This window comes from Mustela nivalis (assembly GCF_964662115.1).
Source record: "Mustela nivalis genome assembly, chromosome: 3".
Lineage (NCBI taxonomy): Eukaryota > Metazoa > Chordata > Mammalia > Carnivora > Mustelidae > Mustela > Mustela nivalis.
The window spans coordinates 116,407,279-116,427,540 of NC_139022.1; the positions used below are offsets into that span (position 1 = coordinate 116,407,279).

At 38.2% G+C, this 20,262-nt stretch overlaps 1 protein-coding gene across 20 annotated transcripts in view; it reads right to left on the minus strand.

The window, feature by feature from the left end:
- Window positions 1-20,262, minus strand: part of NSD1 (nuclear receptor binding SET domain protein 1) — a 148,930-nt gene that overhangs the window by 37,336 nt on the left and 91,332 nt on the right. For all 20 annotated transcript variants that reach the window (XR_014309560.1, XM_082723106.1, XM_082723120.1 and 17 more), the window contains 5 exons: window positions 8,119-8,243; window positions 7,198-7,468; window positions 5,871-5,980; window positions 3,802-3,877; window positions 295-413 (listed from right to left, as the gene is read on the minus strand). Coding sequence is in view for 19 of the 20 variants with exons in the window: in XM_082723106.1 (XP_082579232.1) it covers window positions 295-413; window positions 3,802-3,877; window positions 5,871-5,980; window positions 7,198-7,468; window positions 8,119-8,243 (701 nt within the window). In the remaining variant the exon portion in view is untranslated. The remainder of the gene's footprint in view (window positions 1-294; window positions 414-3,801; window positions 3,878-5,870; window positions 5,981-7,197; window positions 7,469-8,118; window positions 8,244-20,262) is intronic.

Genomic DNA, 20,262 nt, shown 5'->3' on the forward strand with positions numbered 1-20,262 from the left:
GGGCAATATCTAAGTTCATTCAGATCATATGGTTACTTGGTATTGTGCTCTGGTTATTTAGAAAAAGCTTACTTCATGATGAAAGCTATAAAATTCATCAGATACCTAGAGCATAGGATGTTGTCTATTAAAAAGATCATATCCATAGTTGCCATATACGTCTTCTTATAGCTGTTAATTAGTTGTTTCAGTAGAACATGATTCTTAAGAAAACTCAAGGGAAGAAGGGTATGGCCTCTACTGTGGAAAGTAGATTTTCTTTGGAAGGTCAAAAGATGAGGAACTGAGTAATACCTCTGAGGTTGGAGTTTCTTTTGATGAATCATCATTTTTCATTTTTTTACAGTGCACCTTGGCTATAGTATGCCTCTGTCGTTTTCGCTTCCTTGGTTTATCAAATATCTTGGTAGTGCCTATAACAGAAAACAGGCGTTATCTGCTGGTTATTCACCCACATGTTCAAGAAATCCTACCCTCAACTTAAAGGACCTCAAAGAATTACAGAATGTTAGAGTAAAAAACTAATCATAAAGTCCATTTAATTCCCCAACTTAGTAGATGAGGAAAAGGGCACAGATAGGAGAAGACTTACCAATAACTATATAACTAGTTGGGGAAAGAGCTACACATATATAAATTCTGTCTCATACAGATTAAATGGTAAAATGAGTAAGTAGGTTAAAGCAGTTTCATTTTACAAGATGAAACAAACATCTTCATAGTTCCTCAAAGGACTTAAATATCCTATAGATGGGGAGGAAATACATTTAGTACTCAGGAAAAGATACTAAAACCTGACCTCCACAACTAAAGACAGTAAATTATATCACTATACAATAAAAGGATTAAGATGAAAAGCTGAAATATAAAAATCTGGCTTGGGGAAGGAGGAGACCTCCTACAAAACATTTAGTGGCTTAAAGGATATTCATGCTGTAGTACTAAAATCCTGAACATCCTACAATATAAAATAGATAATATATGATCTAATCAGGCATATTTATAAAATGAAATTCCAGTCTCTCCCTCATTGTCTCTTATACATATTTCAACTTTTTGTTATAGAAATAAAGAGGAATCTCAAGTGCTACTTCATAAAATGTTTCAGGATAATTAGGCTAGGTAAAAACATGAAGGCTAGACTTTGGAAAACCGGCTTGGTACTCTCTTTCTTGGGACTGCTTGATGGAGATGGAGAAGCTCTATCAAAGCTTCCAATCACCTACGACTAAAAGAAGAATTAATATGGTAGCAGAATAAAAGTTCAAAATTCTCAGGAGCTAAAACAGTTGATGAAATTTGTAAAAGATAAAGTACAGGTTGTACGTTTTATAAAAACTGAACTACAAAAATAGAAGAGCTAGTATTTTGAAAGGTTTTTTTTTTTTTAAGGCAAGCAAGCAAACCGGTGAATCTGTGAAATTATATATGAACACAAGGTTAACATAAGCTAATATACTACTAGATTTACTTACTAGAAAACTTAACAATCTTGGGTTACATTTAAAGATGTGCGTATTTACAGGGCGCCTGGATGGCTCAGTGGATTAAAGCCTCTGCCTTTGGCTCAGGTCATGATCGCAGGGTCCTGGGATGGAGCCCCACATCAGGCTCTCTGCTCGGTGGGGAGCCTGCTTCCCCACCCTCTCTGCCTGCCTCTATGCCTACTTGGATCTCTTGTCAAATAAATAAATAAAATTTTTTTAAAAAATTAAATAAATAAAATGGTCTTAAATAAATAAATAAGGATGTGCACATTTAAGGAGTGCCTCAGTGGCTCAGGCACTGATTGAGCATCTGCCTTCGGCTCAGGTCATGGTCCTGGGGTCCTGGTATTGAGCACCCCATCAGGCTCCCTGGTCAACAGGTGGTCTGCTTCTCTCTCTTCCTCTGCCCCCTCTCCACCCCTTCAGCTCTTGTCTCTCTCAAAAAATAGATAAATAAAATATTTTTTTAAAAGATTTTATTTATTTATTTGACAGAGAGAGATCACAGTAGACAGAGAGGCAGGCAGAGAGAGAGAGAGGGAAGTAGGCTCCCTGCTGAGCAGAGAGCCCGATGCGGGACTCGAACCCAGGACCATGAGATCATGACCTGAGCCGAAGGCAGCGGCTTAACCCACTGAGCCACCCAGGTGCCCCCGCCCCTTTTTTTTAAGTGCTCATTTAAGATCACATGTAGTACTGCCTGGGTGGCTAAGTAGATTAAGTGTCTGTCTTCAGCTCAGTGATGATCCTGGGGTCCTGATATGGAGCCCTGTGTCAGGCTTCCTGCTCAGCAGGGAGTCTGCTTCTCTCTTCCCGTCTGCCCCTCCCCCTGATTGTGTGCTCACTCTCACACTCTCTCAAATAAATATATAAAGTCTTTTTTTTTTCCCTTTCCTAAAACAATCACATGGAAGCTTATGTAACATAACCTTCCCATGATACCCTTTGCTGGCAGACCACATCTGATACTATATGCTGAAATTTGGACTAATATCTCAGAAATGACACTATTCAATAAATGGCACTGGAAGATTAATGAATAAAGTGGTACAAAGAATTGGCATGGAGAAAATCTGGGGTGGATAACAACATGGTAGTGCGGCAATGAGTTTGGTGAGGTCTGGATTTAGTACCCCAACACTGCCACCTCTTTCACCTTGTTTTTCTATTAATACAGGGATAATATGCATAATACCCTAACTCTCTGTAAAGCTTTAGATGGGTTAGATGTTAACAGTCCTAGAGCAACGGACTGAGCAAACAAAGGATCTGGTAGAGGAAATGCATGAACTACAATATTATATCTATTATTGAATGAAGGCCTGCCTATCCCTCTAGGCATAACGAAGATCACCATGTATAAAACTTTCAGGACTCAGATTCAAATGTAATCTAAAAGATTTCCAAGCGTGGGGTGCTTAGGTGGCTCAGTAAGTAAACCATCTGACTCTTGATTTTAGCTCAGGTCATGATCTCAGGATCGTGGAATCGAGCCCTGCACTGGGCTCCGCACTGAGGATGGAGCTGCTTAGAATTTTCTCCCTCCCTCTCCTTCTGCCCCTCTCCCTGCTTGCACTCTCTCTAAAAAAAAATAAAATAAACATCAAAAAATAAAATAATTTTTTTAAAAGCCCTGAAAAGAAGCAACCACAGGGACTACACTCAAAATGTAAGCTCTCTTTTCCAAGTATATGCTCACTAACCAAACAGCATAGATGTGACAAAGAAATTAAGACTATTTGTGAAAAACAGGCTTAGATGACTTGTAATTTCCCTCTCAACTCAGATTCCACATTTTCTGTCCTATAGAATAAAAAAATGAATCAAAGCCAAGAAAGTACACACCTGGGTGGCTCAGTGAGTTAAGCCTCTGCCTTCAGCTCACGTCATGGTCTCAGAGTCCTGGGATTGAGCCCCAAATCAGGCTGTCTGCTCAGTAGGGAGCCTGCTTCCCCCTCTCCCTGCCTCTCTGCCCACTTGTGATCTCTCTCTCTGTCAAATAAATAAGTATAATCTTTTTATTTATTTTTAAAAAGATTTTATTTATTTATTTGACAGAGAGAGAGATCACAAGTAGATGGAGAACCAGGCAGAGAGAGAGAGTTAGGGAAGCAGGCTCCCTGCTGAGCAGAGAGCCCGATGCAGACTCAATCCCAGGACCCTGAGGATCATGACCTGAGCCGAAGGCATCGGCTTAACCCACTGATATAATCTCACTGGTCTTGCTAACATATATAACAACTTCTCTAGTTAGCTGATCAAGTGGTTCATAGTTATTTTGCATTACATTTTTTTAAGTTTCAAAAATACGCACCTCCACCATACTCTTTAGAATGAGATGCAGCACGTGATTCATTAATGTTGTTCTCCAAGTGACCGGCTTCGTAACACTACAAATAAACAAAATGCAACAGATTTACAGAGGAACCAAAAATAAACCTTTTATATTATACGCCAAAAGCTGAACTATTATCACAAATACAGAAATCCTGGCTGTTTCTGGCAATTAAATGAACAGTATTAACAATAATGGGTTGAACAGAAACTACATGGGGAAAGACATCAAAAAACAAAAAACACAGCTCCAAAAGACTCCTACGAACACACACTCCTTTGGGCTTAACCGGAGACTCCCAATGTATCAAGCAGATACAGAATGGTACTCTGATTCGAATCGTACTCTGACTCAAATGGTAGACAAAGAGAAAGGGTATATTCCCAGAGACCCAGCATCTCATCTCTATTCCATACCACCCTGCATTTAAAATCTATCTTCTTAAAACTGCATTTATAGCCATTAGATTTTACAAAGACTTATTTACTTGATGAATTCTAAATATTAAAAAGCTCTGAATCAGTGCTCACTCCAGCAGTACATATACCAGAAAGCTCTGAATCATGGAATTATCTTTCTGATTTAATAGGCTATAGATTAATATAAATGAAAGCAACATTAAATCTCAAAACAAAACACTCAGACATCAAGAGTAATTTCCTACACATTTCACTCCTCTACTAGTAATGCTCATATGAATTAGTTTCAGTCCAATAAAATGTCTTCTACAATAAAAATATTCTTCAGCAGGAATGTTAAACAAAATTTAGTGGCCACAGAGTCAACAAATGCTATTCTTGCTGTAAAGTCCCCAAATTTTGCAATTGAAACAAGCTAAAATACAGCAGTGAATGTCCAAATGCTCACTATATCCATTAATCAAATCATTAACTTGTGCACATCAATTATATCTCAACAAAACAGGCAAAAATAATACCATTCTCTAAACTGACCCAAATGCTGATTTTCTTTAAAATGTATCATTACCTCACCTGTAGCATTAATGAAACAGCTTTACATAATTCGCCTTGTATAATACTACTAAACTTATCACCTGATAGCAAATGTTATTTCCATGCTCAAAATATTGTGATGAATCACAGTTTCCTTGTCCCTTACAAGGGGCTAAGATTTGAGTAAGACAAAGTTAGGAGAGAAAGCAGTGCACAAGGAAACTATCACAGCCTCACCTGTACATGTCTCAGAAAATGGACTTTGAGAAGAATGAAAGAATTAAAGAATATAATGCAGACTTTTTAAATGAGGTATAAAAACACAAATAAACTGAGCTTTATATTTACATGCTAACCCAGCTGGGTGAGTAACTCATAAAAGCAAAAACTAGGATCCTCAATATAGAATTAAATGACATAAGACTGTTATAGCTAATGAAAGAAGTCCAAAAACTCTATTTTTGATCTGATTACAATCTGTATTTTTCCTATTAAAGTTTTCTTTCTTTAATGGAAATCTGTGCATCCTAACAACTGAATTTCTAACACCCTGAGTTACTCCTCACACATATGGGCAATAGGATATTTCCTAAAAATTATTATCCAGGAAAATAACCTTCTATTTCCATCTACTATTTAGTGATACCTTCTTGGCCAATAAAAACCATGTCTGCAAACTCAAAAACTTAAGTTCAAGTGTTTCTGCCTGGTTATAACTAAGCTGAGTCTTTTCTGAGGTGTTATGCAGACAGGGCAATGGGATAAGAGTAGGTTAGTGGCTCACAGAGAAAGAAGAAAGCAGGTAAGAGGTTTTAATCCCAGAAAAGAATGAAACGCACAATTTACTCAATCTTATAAGCTCTTTTAATTTTCATCTGAAAAGAACATCTAAAATGAACTGATACACATGTCCACACAAATGCAGAACAGCTTCTCAATATAGGATCTCTTAGACCTAAGGAATATATTCTGCGATTCTCTTATTTCTATGTATGTATGCATCCATGTTGCTAAGCATTACTAAAAGATTTGTTTTTAAAATCCCATATTTACATATGGTTTAATCCTATTTTAGAACTGACCAAAATAACATACCTTTTTGGAAAGGCCAAGATCCCCTTTCTTGGGCATAAATCCAGGGTCTAAGTCATTGGATTCGAGAAGTTTCTTAGTTGGTTTTCTCTGACGTTTACTTTCATAATTTCCTGAAATGCATGTATCTTTTCATTAGATGATTTAGAAACTAGGCATAAGCTAATTTTTAAAAAAATCTATATGCCACAGAAAAATGAGTCACCATATTTTTTATGTATTCCTCGTCATCTTCTGGTGAGGGGCAGAATATATCAGAATGTATTTATTTATTCTAAAATATTAGTTAACATAAAAAAATAGGAAAACAATTCTCAATACATACATAAAGTAATCTGAAAATGTTCTTATGTCTCTGTGTGTATGTATCATAAAAAGACTAAGGGGGAAATCAAAAGGGCAGAACTATCTTTATAATCATTAATTGGTAGTAAGGACCAAGGAGAAGTGAGGTGGAGTAGACCCTGAATCCCAGGCATGACAGAACCAGGATCAAAATGTTTATTCTGCTCCTAAATAAACAAAACACATTTACTTTGTAGGACTGTTTTTAAGAATTATATATAAGAGCCTAATAACAGAGTTTAGTACATGCTAAATTATGAAATAGTAACTATTTGTACTCTTTTTAATCTTTCTGATTCTGTCTTACTTGATTAATAAACACCACTGGGATACTCTTTTTTAAATAAAAGAAATATCAACACAAGTTATTATTGGGAATATAAAAAAAGTTATATGCAAAATTTTCTTTGGGTGACTATAATGTTTGAGAGTCAGAAGGTAAATTAGAGACAGTATGTTTAGATTCAACTTACACCAGGTGACATGTATATAAAGAATAATAAAGTGAAAAGCAACTGGTAATTAACTTCAAGGGAATATTTACATTTAGCTACTTACAATGTATCAGGTAAACTGCATTATGATGTCCATTTTATAAAAGAGGAAACAAGTTCAGAGGTTAAACAAATTCTTAAGTAATACAAAAACTGATAGAGCCAATTATCTGAAGCGTAAGTTTCATGTGTTTATTAGTATGTAGTGCCCTTCCCGCAAACCCTGCTAACCTGAGTGTTGCCTCACATGGTGGTTGATCGGCAATCATAACAAGTAACAGTGGAGTAAGGAGAGTTGTTTTTAAAACATATCTTATGGACAGTGTCCCACTAATTCGTGATCATTAACTATATTCATTCAGTTAGCCGACACTTTCAGGATTTCCCAGGACCAAAGTAGGTAACTTGCTGTACAGATTCACTATTGGCTTTTTATCACAACATGCTAAAATCATATCTACTTACATTCTGAGACCCCATTCCAATCTTACCTGGTGTTTTAACTAGCAATTCCTCAGACTCAAGGGCAGGCCGTGGAGAGACTTCCGGAGCCACAGGCACAGACAAGGTCAGCTGTGGCAACTCAGCATGTCCACCTCCAAGTTCTGACTGAGCCAAGGGCCCTTCCAAAAATGGAGCCTCCCTTTCAAGAACTGGAGGCTCTTCTTTGGTTGAAATCAAAGAATTCTCATCCACCTGCTTGTTCTGAGCACTAGATCGACATCGGGCTAAAAGGTTTTCCTCTTCACAGCGGGAACTTACCTGAAGGCAAAAAAATAAACGTAGAATCCATAGAACAAAGTTGCTATAATTTCAGTTTCAAAAAGAAATACAACACGGATGAATCTTGAAGATATCACTAAGTGAACTAAGTCACACACAAAAGGACAAATATTTTATGATTCTACATATATGAGGTTAACCTAGAATAATAAAATTCATAGAGACAGAAAATAGAATGGGGGAGCATGGGTGCCTCAGTTAGTTAAGCATCTGACTCTTGATTTTGGCTCAGGTTATGACTCTCTTTCCCTCTCCTTCAGGCCCTCCCCTCCATGCTCTTTCTCTCTCAAATAAGTAAATCTTAAAAAATAAAAATAAAAAATTATCCCACCATATTTTATGTTCTATGGTTTTAATATTTTGTCATAATAATATTCCTAAATCATTACTCTCTAAAAGCAAAGGGAGGAAAAAATTTATACACACACATACTACACACAGTGCATAAAGTCATTTATACTTTCATGTATATTCTTAGTAGTGCCAAAAGCTGGAGGTAAAAAATGGAAAAAGCAAGATCCCAGGTTAAGGAAATTACTGTCCCATGCAGACAAAAAAGGATATTAAAGGCAAAACTGCAATATCCTAAAAGTACTGATGAAAAGACTGTTGAAAATGTTGGAACATACCTTGTGCACCTGTTCCTGCACCTTCTTTTGTTTTTTCTTAGGAGCAAATATCTGATCATATTCTTCTGTATACTCCAGAAGCCATTTGCTTGGCTTCCTAAGGCGTTTCTTCTCTGACCGCACAGCTAAAAGAGGAGAAACGAGTTTGTATTAACCAAAATGTTAGAGGAGAGTCCTTTGCTTTCATGAAACCATCCCTGAACTCTCAAAGGTACAGAGATGGGAAATTCTCGAAATCACTCTGCTTAAGATCCAAGACACTAAAAGTGATTTCCTATGGTTTATCATATGCAGAAGCTGAGAGGGGAGACTGAGAGCAACTTCTGTTGCTCTATACACATATACACAGACCATCTGAAGTTAAGGGAAAGGTTTAAAAAAAAATAAATAAAAAAGATTAAACTGAAACTAACTAGTGTCCCATAGTGACTGATAGAGCTAACATTAAAATATAGTCTAGGGGAGCCTGGGTGACTCAGTTGGTTAAGCACCTGCCTTGGGCCTAGTCATGATCCCAGGGTCCTGGGATTGAGCCCTGCATCAGGGTCCCTGCTCAGGGGGAGTCCGCTTCTCCCACTTGCTCTGCCTACCACCACCCCACGCCCCCCCACCCCCCCCAGCCCCGCCTCATGTTCTCTCTCTCTCTAATAAATAAATAAAATTGGGCCACCTGGGCAGCTCAGTGGATTGAGCCTCTGCCTTTGGCTCAGGTCATGATCTCAGGGTCCTGGGATCAAGCCCCACATCTGGCTCTGCTCAGCAGGAAGCCTGCTTCCCCTCACCCCTCTGCCTGCCTCTCTGCCTACTTGTGATCTCTGTCAAATAAATAAAACCTTAATAAATAAAATCCTTAATAAAGTCTAAATAAGGGAAATACATAAAATATACCATAAATTATTTTAATAACATCTCTCTAGATTATGTAGAATACTAGACAGAATTCAGATAGAGTATTTACCTAATCAGTACTACCGTGTGAATTTCAAAAGCACTTTACACACACGTCATATCATAGTTGTAATAGGAGTTTTACATTTGAAAATTGAGGAATAGATCTTAAGAGAATAATTAAAAAATATAATTATATGTATACCATTACCTCAATGACATACAGAGTATGTGGCATGTATGCCAAAGGCAGAAAATAAGATAAAAATACAGAGTTCAGGGGCGCCTGGGTGGCTCAGACCTTAAGCATCTGCCTTTGGCTCAGGTCATGATCCCATGGTCTTGGGATTGAACCCTCCATCAGACTCTGCTCAGCGGGAAGCCTGCTTCTCCCTCTCCCACTCCCCCTGCTTGTGCTCCCTCTCTTACTCTCTCTCTTCGTCAAATAAAAAAATACAATCTTAAAAAAAAAAAAATACAGAGTTCAGGGTATCTTTTGAGAAAAAAAGTTGTCATCTTTTATGGTCAAATTTCAAAGTATCACACCATTTTTCTTGGAGTTAATTGTAAAATAAATACCTATTATAATTTCCCAATAAAACTTTGTCCAGTTTAACATGCTATACTCATTTTATAAGGTCTTTGGGAGCAAATCCTAATGTATACAGAATGTAGGATATAGTCTCCTCAGGAGACAATAAGTACTTCATGAGACAATGACCTCAGAGGAAACTATTTCTGCCTCAGCTCAATGAGGAATACTAGTGTTCTTTCAAAGAAATGCGTAAGTTGTGAACAAAAGGAAATGGTCAAATCACAGGCACAGTAAACTTGGCAAAGGCTTTTACTATGGAAAAAAGCCATAGAACTTTGTTAGGATGAGATATGAAAAATAATTTTTTTCTAACCACTGTAATTTCGTAGTAATAAATAGTAGTAATATATCCTTAGTTTAATTATTTAAATCTAATATAAAAGGAGCTGAAAACATATTCACCTAAAAACCTTGACATGGGTTTTTAAAGCAGCTTTATTCACAATTATCAAAACTTGAAAGCCACCAAGACACAGGAATTGATAAACTGTGGTATGTACAGACAACACTATAAAGATATGAGGTATAAAACCATGAAAAGACATGGAGAACACTTAAATGTATATTATCAGGTGAAAAAAGCCAATGTGAAAAGGATATATAAATACTGTATGATTACATATATACATTCCTGAAAAGGCAAAACTATGAAGACAATAAAAAGTAGTTACCGGGGGTAAAGAAGGAGGGCATGCACATGGAGGGGAAAAGGTCTGGATATGCAGAACACAGAGGATTTTTATGGCAGTGAAAATACTCTGTATGATACCATAATCATGAATACATGTCATTATATATTTGTCCAAAGCCAAAGAATATACAACACTAAGAATGAACCCTAAGGTAAACTGTGAACTTTGGGTGATTACAATGTGCCAATGTAGATGCATCAATTTTAACAAATGTACCACTCCAGCAGTGGACACTGGTAACAGGGAAGGTTGTGCATGTGTGTGGACAGGGTATACAGAAAAACTCTTGTGCCTTCTCCTCAATTTTGCTACACACCTAAAACTGCTCTAAAAAAAATAAAGTATTAATAAAAAATTGAAAGTTAATGGTGGAGGCTGAAATAGTTATCAAAATTATATACCTACAGAGCTCCCAATATAATTACGGGGCTTGTTAAACACTTCAAACAATGCAATTTTCCTAACTGCTCAGTTTTAGACGATACACCTGTAAGTGATCCAAGCTGGTGAGTTTTCCCCAAGTAAGTATTTCAAAAGAAGTTAAAACCACCAGCCAAACAATGACTTAAAAAGTTCCCCTCAGGGGCACCTGCAAGGCTCAGTGGGTTAAAGCCTCTACTTTCCGCTCAGGTCATGATCCCAGGGTCCTGGGATCAAGCTCCACATCAGGCTCTCTGCTCAGCAAGGAGCCTGCTTTCCATCCTCTCTCTCTGCCTGCCTCTCTGCCTACTTGTAATCTCTGCCAAATAAATTTAAAAAAAAAACAAAAATTTTTTTAATGTTCCCCTCAAATAATAATGTTTTAAAAAATCTCTCTTGGGGGTGCCTGGGTGGCTCATCAGGTTAAGCCACTGCCTTCGGCTCAGGTCATGATCCCAGAGTCCTGGGATCGAGTCCCGCATTGGGCTCCTTGCTCAGCAGGGAGCCTGCTTCTCTCTCTGCCTCTCCGTGCCATTTTGCCTGCTTGTGCTCTCTCTCTCTCTCTCTGACAAATAAATAAATAAAATCTTAAAAAAAAAAAAACTCTCTTGGAGAAAAGAAATAAGCTAAAATACATTCTGAAATAAGTATATATGTATCTGTACCTGTGACAGTTAATGGTTAGCAATTTTATGCTCTGAGGCAAACAGATTATGCCTTTAATAAAGCCCTATTAGATAGCATCTAAATTTTCAAACATCAATGACTTTTTTTTTTAAAGAATTATATATTTACTTATTTTACAGAGAGAGAAATCACAAGTAGGCAGAGAGGCAGGCAGAAGAGAGACAGGGAAGCAGGCTCCCAGCTGAGAAGAGAGTCCAATGCAGGCATCGATCCCAGGACCCTGAGACCATGACCTGAGCTGAGGGCAGAGGCTTAACCCACTAAGCCACCCAGGTGCCCACCAATGACATTCTTTTTACATTTTTTTTTTAAGATTTTATTTATTTGACAGACAGAGATCACAAGTAGGCATAGAGGCAGGCAGAGAGAGAGAGAGGAGGAAGCAGGCTCCCTGCTGTGCAGAGAGCCTGATGTAGGGCTTGATCCCTGGACACTGGGATCACGACCTGAGCCAAAGGCAGAGGATTTAACCACTGAGCCACCCAGGTGCCCCCACCAATGACATTTTTAAACACAAATAAGACCAAAGAAATATATGAAATAACATGGGTTTACTGTGTGCATGCAAGTCACAGTTTAGCCATTTAACATTCATTAATTTCTAATCTTTACTTCAAGGTAAGTGACATCATCATTTTATAAAAAATGTAACTGAGAGGTGCCTGGCTGGCTCAGTCAGTACAGCATGCGACTCTTGATCTCAGGGTTCTAAGCTTGATCCCCACATTGGGTGTACAATTACTTAAAAAAATGAATTTCTTAAAAAAAAGTAACAGGCTTGAATAGGAAATGCCTTGCCTAAGCCCACTCAAGTTAGTCCATTACTTAAGTGGCAAGGCCATGATTCCAACCAAAAACTCTCCATGCTTCAAAACCACGGGGTTCTTTTTACTAAAACAGATCCCTATGCTATCACATCATCATATCCCTTATCCTACCCCACCCCACACAGCGACATCCATCACTACCTCCCCACATTAATTAGACCTCAGTCCCAGACAGGTTATGTTCTGTCTTCTCAGAAGGTTCCATGGGCTAATCTGTCCCCTCCATTTCCTCCTGAAGCTACTGTCCTCATTCTGTCTCTGGGTTTACTCCTCTCACCAAGTAAGTTCTTAGACTAAATTTTAGTCCTTTAGTTCTTTACTTCCTTAAGATCCACAAGAAAATCAACGAAGAGCAAAAAAGACTGAAAATCAACGTAAAAACTGTATCTGACATACTACTAGGTTCCTACACAAGTACATACATTGCAGGCAAACCTCTTGGGTCCCTTCCCTCCCTCCTTGGGAGCTTTATACTATCACTTTGCTTTGCTGCTCACCAAAAAAAAGAAAAAAAAAGAAACAAAACAAACAAACAAAAAAACCCCACAAAAGTACATGCATTTCTCCTCACCAACATTGTATCAAACAATCCTTTAAAGGTTTAAAGTTTGGCAAACTACCAGTGGGACTATTTTAGTAAATAAAATTTTACTGAAATACAACCATGCTCATTTATTTACCAATGGCTTATGTCTGCTTTTGTGTCACAAAGAGTTAAGAGTTAACAGAAGACAGTATGGCTTACAAAGCTTAAAATACTATTTGTCCTTTTAAGAAAAAGATTACCAATTCCCCCTCTTAAATGCATAATAGGGTAACACAGTGTAAATGAAAACACCCTGGTCACAACTGAATGACTTAAAACCCAAAGTCTCCAGCTGTTCCTGAGTTTCCGTTTTCCTGCCCTCTTCAACTACACCTACTCCTGAAACTCCCTACTCCCACCTATGTTCTCACCTAAACTAGAATGCTCATCCACTAAAACTACTTTTGAGTTGAAAGAACCCAGAGAACTCACCATATCCAATTACTCTATAAATGGCCAAAAGGAAGTGGCTTGCCAAATTAACATAAACAGAGTATCAAGAATGAAAGGGGAACATGACCTTTTGGATACTAAAGGGAAATATTAAAAGGTGGAAAATAACAAAAGCTAATGGAGAGATGAATAAATCATGCAAACCTCAATACATGGCACAGAGCAAGAGCCAAAATATGACCATGTTTAAATTTCTTGGCAAATACACATCAACTCCTAGCACAGAGCCAAGACCTACTGTAAAGAATAGATATGAATTACTCATATAGGAAACTTTAGCAGTATCTTTTTAGACTGCAGAGTGTGTACATAAACCAGTTAAAATAATAAAATATCCAAAAAGTTAAATCAACCCCAGCTGTTCCCCAACTGAAGAACAGGTACATAAAGTATGGTATTCTGTTCCCTGAATACTATCCAGCAATAAAAAACAAAATATTGATATATGCCAGAATATGGATAAATCACAAAACCAGAAACATTGTGCTAAATGAAAAGAGAAAGACATAAAACGTCATATGCTGTATGATTCCATTAATATGACATGTCCAGAAAAGGCTAATGGGAGTGGGGGTAGTGGTGGATTAGTGGTTGCTGGGCTGAGAGTACAAACAGACCAACTATAAATGGGACAGAAGAATCTTTTTTTTTTTTAAAGATTTTATTTATTTATTTGACAGACAGAGATCACAAGTAGGCAGAGAGGCAGGCAGAGAGAGAGAGAGAGAGAAAGGGAAGCAGGCTTCCTGCGGAGCAGAGAGCCCGATGCGGGGCTCGATCCCAGGACCCTGAGATCATGACCCGAGCCGAAGGCAGCAGCCCAAACCACTGAACCACCCAGGCGCCCCGGGACAGAAGAATCTTACTGGATAGAAGAAATGTTCTAAAACTCATTTATGGGGATGGTTGTACAACTCAACAAATTCACTAAAAATCACCTCCTTATGCACTTAAAATGTATGAAACTTGGGACGCCTGGGTGGCTTAGTCGGTTAAGCCACAGCCTTCAGCTCATGATATCATGGTCCTGGGATCAAGTCCCAGGTGGAGCTCCTTGCTCAGCAGGGAGCCTGCTTCTCTCTCTGCCTCTGCCTGCCACTCTGCCTGCTTGTGCTCTCTCTGTGACAAATAAATAAATAAAATCTTTCAAAAAATAAATAAAATAAAATTTATGAACCTTATGGTATATAAAGTCGACTATATAAGTATATTGAATAAAGTTTATTTTTTTTAAAGTTAAGTCTTTTTTTTTTTTTAAGATTTTGTTTATTTATTTGACAGAGATCACAAGGAGGCAGAGAGTCAGGCAAATTGAGAGAGGAAGAAGCAGGCTCCCTGCTAAGCAGAGAGCCTGATGATGGGGCTCGATCCCAGGACACTGGGATCATGACCCGAGCCGAAGGCAGAGGCTTTAACCCACTGAGCCACACACACGCCCCAAAAGTTAAGTCTTTTTAAGACTAACTAGAAAACTTTCTTTTTCTCCTCAAAATGGTGAATTTTCCTAAAGGACTACAGTACTAACATCAATATCACTCCTCACTACACATTATCAGCTCTTGTCATACCTCTACTTTCCTAAGTCTGAAATCTCAGAAGCAAAATGTTAAAGGAAGGGGGTAAAAAAAAGCAAAAATCCAAACATCTCTTCATAATAATAGTTAAGTTACTGAGTCCAACCTCTTCTGAAAACAAATAAAATGCTGTATAAAAATTTTTTTATGTTTTATTTATTTATTTGACAGTGAGAGAGGGAACACAAGCAGGGGTAGTGGGAGAGGGAGAAGCAGGCTTCCCGCTGAGCAGGGAGCTTGACGTGGGACTGGATCCCAGCAACCTGGGATCATGACCTGAGCCAAAGGCAGAAGCTTAACAACCTAGCCACCCAAAAGCCCCTGTATAAAGTGTTTTAAAAATTTGTCAGCAAAGCACTGACAAGACTGTTTAGAACTACAAACCAAACACAAAGGAATAGCGCAGAGAAATAAATACAGCACTGAAATAGATTTTGTCCTGAAGGCTTTTTTGTGATCCTACTGAAGTGTAAGGGGTAGAAGTTTAAAAGAGAATTAACTAGCGCCCTGAGGAATAAACTAGTGCCCCGAAGGACTCTTTTCCTCAGAGTCACAATGAAGCAAAAGTACACCATTGTCCAAACTTCCAGAAGACCACAAGGAGAGGTTCTTTGGCACAAAGCAGAAGGGGAGCAAAAAGTCCTTGAGAAGCTGTGACTGGTCCTCCTGAGAATTTGCAGCTCCCATAAGAAAATCAATCAATGTGGGACACCTGGGTGGCTCACTGGATTAAAGCCTCTGCTGTCTGCTCAGGTCATAGTCCCAGGGTCCTGGGATGGAGTCCCGCATGGGGCTCTCTGCTCAGCAGGGAGCCTGCTTCCCTTCCTCTCTCTCTGCCTGCCTCTCTGCCTACTTGTGATCTCTGTCAAATGAATAAATAAAAAATCTAAAAAAAAATAAAATAAAAAAGAAAAAGAAAATCAAGCAATCTAATTAATATATCATGTTAACAGAATAAAGGGAGTAAAAAGGAATCATTACCTCAACAGACACAGAAAAATCGTTTAACAAACAGTATATAAGGGAACGTTCTCAACCTGAAAGGCCATCTTTCAAAATGATAGCTAATATCACAGTTAATGGTAAAAGACTAGATGCTTTCTCCCTAAGACCAGGAGCAAGACAAGAATGCCTGTTCACTCCACTTATGCTTAACACTGCACTGGAGGCTTTAGATGGGAATTTGGCAAGAAAAAATACAAATAAAAGACATCCAGATTAGAAAGGATGAAGTAAAACTATCTTTATTAGTTGATGACATGATCATGTACGAAAAAAATCCTAAGGAATTCACAAGAAAACAATCAACTAAAAAAATGGGTTCAGCAAGGTTGCAACATGCAAAATCAATACACAAATATCAACTATATTTCTGTATAGTTGCAATGAGCAACCTAAGAATGAAATTAAGGAAATGATTTCATATATAACAGGATCAAAATGAATAAATTTTTTTAAAAAACAGTAAAATACTTAGGGATAAACTGAATAAAAGCAGCATAAGATTTATACACAGAAAACTACAAAACATCATTGAAATAAATGAAACACAACTTAATTAATGAAAGCCATTCCTTGTGTACAGTTTAGAATAAACTTAATATTGTTAACTATGGCAACACTGCCCAAAACTGACATACAGATCCAGTACAACCCTCATCAAAATCCCAGCTGGAAATTTTGCAGCAATTAACACATTGTTCCTAAAATTAAAATGGAAATGCAAAAGATCCAGAAAAGCCAAACAATCTTGGAAACAAAGTTGAAGAACTCAATACTTTCCAATTTCAAATTATAATAATTACTGTACAAACAGTGTAATTAAGACTTTGTGGCACTGACATAAAGACAAGACATATATATACATACGAAAAGAAAGGAGTTGAAGGCTGAAATGAATCATCACATTTATGGTCAAATGATTTTCAGCTAAGATACCAAGACCATTCAATGGAAAAATAATACACTTTTTAACACAAATGGTGCTGAGACAACTGGAATAGGCAATGGTTACTCAGACATGACACCAAAAGCACAAGCAACCAAGGAAAACACAAACTAGACTTCATCCAAATTAAAACCACTTACGCTTCAAAATATGTAATAAAAAATGTAAATGATAAACCCATTAAATGGAAGAAAATATTTACAATTTATATCCAATAATACTTAGATCCACACGAAGTAAAGAATTCTTAGAATTAAATAATAAAAAGACAGTCCAATCAAAAAATAGGCAAAGGCTCTAGACAGATGCTTCTGCAAAAGATTTAAGTAAGACTGCTAAATACATGAAGAGATGCTTAATATTAACAGCCAGCAGGGAAATGCAAATCAAAGCACAATAATGAAATACCTCATGACACTACTAGGACAGTTATTTAAAATAGGTATGAGTAAAGAGGTAGAGAAACTGGAACCCTTATATATTGCAAACAGGAATGTAAAATGTCAAAAGAGCTTTGACAAAACATTCTGACAGTTCTTCAAAAGCTTTACATACTTAATTACAAAATGACCCAGCAATTCAGTTTCTAAATATATAAATAGTAGAAATGAAAATATAGCCATACAAACCATGGCACACAAATGTTCAAATAATACTATTATTCATAAAGGCCAAAATATGGAAACAACCCAAATATCTATCAGTTGATGAAATAATAAAAAATGGTTTGTTCATACAATGGAGAATTATTTGGCATTAAAGAGACATGAAACAGGGTTGGCCTGGGTGGCATAGTCGGTTAAGTGTCCCAACTCTTAGTTGTGGCTCAGGTTGTAATTTCAAGGTTGTAGAATGGAGCCCTGTGCCAGGCTCTGCACTCTGCCCAAGTCTCCTTGGATTTTCTCTCTCCCTCTGCCCCTCTTGCTTCTGCACATATGTGCTCTATCTCTAAAAATAAATAAATAAATCTTAAAAGAAAAGGGAAAAAAAAGGACATGAGGAAAGAGTAGTAACAGTAAGATGGCAGAACTGGAGCCCCTACAGGAGTACTCTAGAAACCAGTCAGGAGGCTGCAGACAAGTACAAAAGAAAAGAACTATAGCATCAAAACGGGTTAAAAAAGAGCCAGTTCACTTTATCTGAGACTGCCACTCCCAATGCAGGCAAAGCTCTCCTCATGGTTGGGGGAAGTGAGGGAGGTGGGGGTGGGGGAGCTTGTGTCCAACACACCAGCTTTTCAAAGGGCTGCCCAAGAGACCAGACTGTTTAACAGGACTGGGACCACTAACAGAACCCACATAGTTTGGATTCATGAGGGCTGCTGAAGACAAGGCAGAGAATGGGCAGCATGCTGAGGAACCAGATGGCTTGCCATGAGGTAGTCAAAGGCCAGCACAGTTTGATGAGATCAGGAGAAGGTACTAAATTTATACTCAAGGTTAAAGACTGGAGCCAGCATTTGGCAATCTGGATTCCTGAAGAATTGCCCAAGGGGCTAGTTAGCATCTGTCTTGCCTGCTTTTGAGAGCAAATGGGGAACCAGTACTCTTTGAATACCTGGGAGCCACTAAGAGGGAAAAGTTGCAGGGACACAAGTAAACCTTCAGTACTGCAGATAAACACTAGAGGGAGCAAGATTACAAGCCCCCAAAAAAGAAACAGAACTCCCTAATTAGGAAATTACACATACAAGCCCAGAGAAGCCCACCATTCAGAGGTCTCCAGAATATCCAATTGAGGTGATTGGTGAAATGTCCAGAGCCAATCCCTAAAGACTAAAAGTGGTTCTTATTCAAATGCTTAAAACTCGGGTGGGAGCGGGATGGATCACCAAGTACACAAAGAAACAGGGAAACATGGCCCTAATCAAAGGGTCCAAACAAATCTCCAGGAGTGCCTGGGTGCCTTAGGTGGTTAAGCATGCAACTGTGGATTTCAGCCCAGGTCACCATCTCAGGGTTGTGAAATCAAGCTCCTATGCCCAGCATGAAGCCTACTTAATAATCTATCTCTCTCTCTCTCCTTTCCCTCAGCACCCCAACCCAGCTCTCTCTTTAAAAACAAACAGGGACGTCTGGGTGGCTCAGTGGGTTAAAGCCTCTGCCTTTGGCTCAGGTCGTGATCCCAGGTTCCTGGGATGGGGCCCCGCATCGGGCTCTCTGCTCAGCAGGGAGCCTGCCCCCCCCCCCCGCCAACCTCTCTGCCTACTTGTGATCTCTGTCAAATAAATAAATAACCAAAAACCATCCACACAGTTTGGAAGATTACAAATATAAGCATATGTGCATACAACATCAGAGCACCCAAATATATGAAGCAAACACTGACAGAATTGACAGGAGTTTGAAACAGTCAAACAGTAATAGTGGAGTATAATACCTGGCTTTCAATAATGGCTATAATAACTAGATAATCAATAAAAAATTAGAAAATCTGAACATCACTATTTTTTTTTTAATTTGACAGAGAGAGACCACAAGTAGGCAGAGAGGCAGGCAGAGAGAGAGAGGAGGAAGCAGGCTCCCTGCTGAGCAGAGAGCCCGATGCGGGACTCGATCCCAGGACCCTGAGATCATGACCTGAGCCGAAGGCAGCGGCGTAACCCACTGAGCCACCCAGGCGCCCCATGAACATCACTATTTATCAAATGAATCTAACAGACATAAACAGAACACTGACTCCACCTTATAGCAGCAAATACACACTCTTCTTAAGCACACATGAACTGTTTTCCAGGATACATCATGACAAACCACAAATCAAGTCTTAGAAATATAAGAAAACTGAAATCAGACCATTTATCTTTTCTAATCACAATGGGCTGGAACCTCTAGCAGTAAAAAACTGGAAAATCCACAAATGTATGAAAATCAACATACTCCTGAACAACCAATGTGTCAGAAAAGTCCCATGAAAAAAATCAGAAAATATCTTGAGACAAATATGAAAATCCTATATACCTCAACTTATGATATCCAGTAAAGGAAGTACTAAGAAAGAAGTTTACAGCAGGAAGCATCTATATTAAAAAAAAGATTTCAGTGCACCTGGGCAGCTTAGTCATTTATGCATCTGCCTTGGGCTCAGGTCATGAGTCTGGGATTGAAGCCCACATGAGGTTCCCTCCTCAGCACAGTTTGCTTCTCTCTCTCCTCTCACCCCTGCTTGTGTTCTCGCTTATAAAAAAAATCTCAAATCAATAACCTTATTTTTATACTTCAAGGAATAAGAATAAACCAAACCCAGAGTTAGCAGAAGGAAATAATAAATATTAGAACAGAAGTAAACAGAAAATTAAAAATATCAAGACTAAGCACTGATTTTTTTAATGATCAATAAAAATGGAAAGTCCTTAGCTACATTAACTAAGGAAAAAAATAACTAAAACCAGAAATTAAAGTCATTTCGACTGATACCACAGAAGCAAAAGAATTATAAAATACTACTATGAACAACTGCATGCAACAAACTGAA